Here is a 6,000-nt window from a genome sequence, read left to right as displayed (position 1 = left end):
TCTGTACGTGTACAATTCATCGAAGTTACTGAGAGAAGACTTAAAATCAGTGTATAGGGCATTTTTGGAGGTTTGGACCCCCCCCCCCCCCCCCCCCTCCTCCGCTGCCGCTCCAAGCCCACCCATCCTCCCTAAATCAAAGGTGGGTACTACAGAAACTAACCGCTCGCCGGTCGGTTTATCTGGTGCGTTTTTGGGATTTTAAAGAGGGCATCCAAGAAGTTAATTTTGAATTCCAGATAACTGATGCCTTATTTTTTGGGCTATACTGGTTGCGAGGTGCAGGCGCTCAGTTAACTGTAATTCATTGCTAGCTGTGACTGTTCGCTGATTTCAAGCGGATTGACCCTGTGCAGCCTTGTAGAGAGTGGTGTTTAGTGCCAAGCTTTGTCGCGAAAGCTGCTACGATGTCTTCTCTGAGGACATTCAAGTGCAGTGACTTCCTTAAAATGGCCAAAATTAACCTGGATCCACTTACGGAGACGTACGCTCTGTCTTTCTACTTGCAGTATTACGTCAAATGGCCAGAATATTTTCTCATGTCAGAGACACCAACAGGTTTGAGACACCGCCCCTGTAATTTTATTCGAGCTTCTGTAATTGAATTTGATGCACCTAGCGCTCTTTACCATAGTCTAGAAATTTTGCATTTTAAAGGTAGTAAAATTGTCGGTATGTTTGGTTTTAAGGAAATTTTTTAGTATGTTGGGTTTCAAACGTCGGAAATTGGCGTTTTGTTCGCCTTCAAACGTTGAAGCTTGCTGGTATGTCCGGTTTTCTGGTAGCAAATTGTCGGTATGTTAGGTTTTAAGCTAGGGAAATCGCCCGTAGGTTTGACTTTGATCGTAAGGATTTTGAAAAGCAATGAAAGTCCAGGTGTCCTGTACTTTTTCTTGATTTTATGGCAAATTGAATTTTGTATAACAGCGTATAACAACACCGACACGTGAAATGTTCTCAAGGCATTAAAAATTTAATTCTATGGATCCGATTCAAATCTGGGTTTCTTTCTCTCAATCGAATTCCTGCTGTCCAGCAATTTCAGTTTCCATAATGAGACTGCTTATATTATAACCTATTAACAGCCGCCATCAGCCTCTCAGAGGCTATTATTTTGGCGCTCTTCATTTTTAATAATTCAAAAAATTTGAATTTTATTTGTGCAATATCTTTTTTACGACCCGAAGAGGAGTAATGGCGATCTATCACTTGTATTTTTAGAGGATGTGTCTTAGAGGAAGACAAAGGTCACACGCGAAAGTGTTTAAAGGTCAAACTGCTGAACAGAAATCAAAGCAGAGATGGAGAGAATTGTATTTTTCTGCTCATGCATCATGAGAAGAGAGCCAGAAGAGTAGGTGTGAAAAAGATCTGCTGTATGAGAAATGTTATTTGATCACGTGCGGTTTTATACTAGTTTTTTCAGGCAGAGATGTTTCTCTCAATTATTTCAGCTAGTAATGGTCATATTGAATGCATGTTTGACAGTGAAGCTATTGCTGGCACAAGATCGAAGTCGATGTCTTCAACTTGTGTGACTAACTTTGTTTTGTAGTGCGATAAAATTTCTTGAATCGGCACGGCAAGAGAACCGAGCCTATTTCCCATTTTGCTGGAGATGAACAATATTGAGAATTTGGTGCGGTCGGGCTCGTGGTACAACTGAACTTGGTAATAGTTGATTCTTCAGTGAGGTTAGTGCATTGAGGATATTGACTCGAAATGTTAGTGCTGTACGGTAAGTTCTGATTTTGTGAGAAATTTCTGGAATATGTTACTGAGCACCAGTCTTCTGATTGATTTGTTCGCGGTCATATATAAAAATTGGGCTATATAAGAATTGCACGCAGTTGCGCTTTTGGGGAAACATTTTGTCTTAGAGCTTTAAATTGGTTCCGAGGTCCGGTAGTGTGTCTCATTAATTCCGTTTTGTGATTTTGCTCTAAATTTCTCGTTTTACTGCCCTGTGATCTATCTAACGTGTCCTGTTAAGTATTCGAGATAATTAATTGATCGTTCTATGTTTGAGTGGTTTCTTGACATTCGCTTGTCACTACATTCGAAGACTCATTTAATAAAGGAAAAGAGTTTGTCGACCGTTCCAATTTCCATTCTTAACACGTCGGTGGCAGCAGTGGAGCAGCGACTGCGTAAGCTCGTCGGTTATAAATGGGCTCAATTGGCTGTTTGTCCAAAGTATTGTGTTGATTTCCAGTCGTAAGCTCCGGATGTATTCTTGTGCTCGCTTTCCTTTCATCTTCTGTCTCTTGAAACGTGCTGTAAACCGGATGTTCTCTATCTATGGCCAAATGGCGGCTTTGTCGCAAATTGTATTGACGGTTAGCGCCGAATCGTGTGTCAGTCTGGGAAAATACGCTGTGATTTGTGAAAGTATAGTTTTGTGTCCATTGATTCCGGTGTCTAATTTCGAACTAAAGGCACTGCACTGCGCCTTCGACAAAGAATGTTTCGGGATCTGAAATTGGTTGATGGTGCTTGTTTTCTACCGTTAAGGGCGCTTCATATTGCAAGAAATTGGTGGCATCCACATTTTTGAGGAATATAACAGATTAGAAGTCAGAAATCGTCCTTGGCAGGATAATGCTGTCCTTATTTATGTGATTTTTGGACATGGTGTCCAATGCGAAGTGGTTCTCGTTCTTCTGAATTTTTAAGGTTAACTTCAAATTGTTTGGGATTGATTGTCCTTGAGACGCAAAGTTAATATTCCGGCTTATTAGGTCGCATCCTCATTCGGTGAATGCATTGTTGGTATTGATCTTCTTTATAAAATTGGCATTTGTTAAGACTTTTTCTACCTTATAGAGTGATATCCACCTTGTTTGTGGTTTATTCTTCAGTGCTGTCTGTATTTTGCTTTTTGTGTTTATTATAGTATGAGCCAATGTTGATGATGTTTAAGTGGAGTTCGATTCGCCTGTCTGTCGTAGTACTTTGTATTTGAGATCACAGATTATTAAATATTCTTTAACGTAGGGGAAGGGTTCTGTTGTTTTCTCTTGTATTCCCTTAAAACTGTCGTATTTGGAATTCTTTTCCATATTTTTTGTTGTGAAATTTTAAATCCAGTACATTGACGAGGGTTCCATGCAAAACATCTGAGGTTATGCATCCTAATGCTGCTGTATATGTTGTTTTGTATAACAGTTGCTTTGTCAACGTAAAGATGCCAATCTGTTGATTTTTGATTTTCGTTAATCCGTGAGTTTTGTTTCAAGAGTGCTTCGTTTAATGCAAGGAGCCCTTTGATCTTAGGGTGTTTCAGCGTGAAGTGCTCGAGTTGTATCTCGTTTGCGATCTCGTTCATAGGCTCTGATATAAATGCTTTGCCCATGTCACAGATTATTGTTAAGGGAATACAGAAATGTCTCAGAAATGTAGAATTAAAGTTCTTAGCAATTGTTTGCTTCAAATTTTGTCAAGGTAAGGTCAAATGGGTGTTTTGAAAAGACATCTATGCTTGAGAGGGTGAATGTATTTAATGATGTGTGAATTTTTCCTACAAGGCCTATAAGCAGTGTCTCAATTTTCGTTTGGTGACATTGGTTGAAGGGGTGGTTTGAGTGACACTGTTGGCGCAGATTTTGTTTGCAAACAAGTAAGACAGCTTGGAATGTAGTTGGTAAGGTTCCTGTAAAGTTTGGGAATTTAAGTCGTTTCGAATATTTAAGTTAACACCTCTTTGACCGCTCCTTGTGGTGTTGTGATTTCGTTGCACATCTTTTTTTAGCTGTTGTGGATCACACTTATTGAATAAATTTGTTGCCCGTGTGATCTTATTCTTACTAACGTTGCTGACTATTCTTTACAAACGTCAGCAACAAGAGCTAATCTAGTTTATTCTTTTATTTCTTAGGGTATTCGTTCAAAACATAGTGCCTTTCGTTTAATATCTTGATCCCTCTGCTGCTTTGAACGTGGGGTTCAGTGGTCCGTGGCCGTGTGTAATTTCTCCTGGTGTGTTCTAAGATTATATCAAAGCTAAGAACGTAGTCTAGTGCATTCCAAACTGTCGGTGGTTTTAATTACCTCTGGAAGAATCTGGTGACTGATCTGTTGTCTGTTAGTATCGGCGCTGATTTTCTTCATCCAAGTGATGTTTCTAAACACGTCGAGGGTAAAGGTAACAGCTGGAAAATCTTGGCGTATATTGAGAGTTAAAACTAATTTCGTTGAAATATTTTTGATCCAAATATAACTGGTGCACAAATTCTGTAGCCAGCAGAATTGAACGAAGCTTCTGCCATTTACGTTTTTTCTGTTGTTTTGGCAAGCGTAATGATATAGTGCTGGCTGTTTGAAGGGCTTGGGTCAATTTTTTTAGCATAAATGTGGTCTTCAATTTTAAACTTGGATGCTATCTCTAGTAGTCTGTAGAATTCTGTGCTGTTTTTCCGATAGTTTGGGTATTTAGTTGTTTGGATATTTTCCAATAAATCGTCATGGAAGTGAAAAACGTATTCGGTTCACTTGCTTAGTTGTTTTTTTTGGCATTTTAAAGTTGTCGCTGAAGGTTCAATTTTCTTTGGTATGGTTGATAATCCTTCTTATCTGATGGTGTTCTCGAAAAGTTTTATCTCGTGCATTCCTTCCTGGCTTATTTTGTAGGGAGGTGTTGAGCTCGATTCACGTATGCTTGAAAAACTGAATGTAATTTTCCGATCATGTCCATGTCGTTGGCGCCAATTCAGTTCTCGTTGACTTTGAAACCTTTTGGACGCTATTAGCAGAAGACCGGAGTTGATGGCGCCAGCTTGTGTCTGAAGTAATTTGTTGAGTTCCAGTCGTAAGTTCTCGATGTCTTCTTGTGCTTGAACGGTAAATTTGTTCAGTAGAATGGGAAAATTTCTTGAGTCAGTATTTTGATAGTCTTTATAGTTGATTCATCCGTGGTGTTGGTGCATTAACGATACTGATTCGAAAGATTCATAGTGTTGCACGGTAAGTTTTGTTTCGTTGAAATATTTTTGTTCCAAATAACTGGTGCACAAATATTTTGTTTCTTTGAAATATCGAGCGTCTACTTTTAAATAATGAACGTAGCCAGCAGAATTGAACGAAGCTTCTGCCATTTACGTTTTTTCTGTTGTTTTGGCAAGCGTAATGATATAGTGCTGGCTGTTTGAAGGGCTTGGGTCAATTTTTAGCATAAATGTGGTCTTCAATTTTAAACTTGGATGCTTTCCCTAGTAGTCTGTAGAATTCGGTGCTGTTTTTCCGATAGTTTGGGTATAAAGTTGTTTGGATATTTTCCAATAAATCGTCATGGAAGTGAAAAACGTATTCGGTTCACTTGCTTGGTTGTTTTTTTGGCATTTTAAAGTTGTCGCTGAAGGTTTCAATTTTCTTTGGTATGGTTGATAATCCTTCTTATCTGATGGTGTTCTCGAAAAGTTTTATCTCGTGCATTCCTTCCTGGCTTATTTTGTAGGGAGGTGTTGAGCTCGATTCACGTATGCTTGAAAAACTGAATGTAATTTTCCGATCATGTCCATGTCGTTGGCGCCAATTCAGTTCTCGTTGACTGTGAAACCTTTTGGACGCTATTAGCAGAAGAGCGGAGTTGATGGCGCCAGCTTGTGTCTGAAGTAATTTGTTGAGTTCCAGTCGTAAGTTCTCGATGTCTTCTTCTGCTTGAACGGTAAATTTGTTCAGTAGAATGGGAAAATTTCTTGAGTCAGTATTTTGATAGTCTTTATAGTTGATTCATCCGTGGTGTTAGTGCATTAACGATACTGATTCGAAAGATTCATAGTGTTGCACGGTAAGTTTTGCACGGTAAGTTTTGTTTCGTTGAAATATTTTTGTTCCAAATAACTGGTGCACAAATTTTTTGTTTCTTTGAATCATCGAGCGTCTACTTTTGTATAATGAACGTAGCCAGCACAATTGAACGAAGCTTCTGCCATTTACGTTTTTTCTGTTGTTTTGGCAAGCGTAATGATATAGTGCTGGCTGTTTGAAGGGCTTGGGTCAATT

At 39.0% G+C, this 6,000-nt stretch overlaps 1 protein-coding gene across 1 annotated transcript in view; it reads left to right on the top strand.

Annotated features, from left to right (window-relative positions):
• The first annotated feature begins 220 nt into the window (after nt 1-220).
• The window catches only part of LOC142334611 (N-alpha-acetyltransferase 20-like), a 34,558-nt gene continuing 28,778 nt past the window's right edge, over nt 221-6,000 (top strand). Inside the window, exon 1 of the mRNA XM_075382783.1 lies at nt 221-558. Coding sequence (XP_075238898.1) covers nt 408-558 — 151 coding nt within the window. The 5' untranslated portion in view covers nt 221-407. The remainder of the gene's footprint in view (nt 559-6,000) is intronic.

The sequence above is a fragment of the Convolutriloba macropyga genome, chromosome 2, assembly GCF_964194025.1.
Source record: "Convolutriloba macropyga chromosome 2, txConMacr16.3, whole genome shotgun sequence".
NCBI classification, from domain to species: domain Eukaryota; kingdom Metazoa; phylum Xenacoelomorpha; order Acoela; family Convolutidae; genus Convolutriloba; species Convolutriloba macropyga.
The sequence above is the reverse complement of the archived record's forward strand: the minus strand, read 5'-3'. Positions and strand labels throughout refer to the sequence as shown.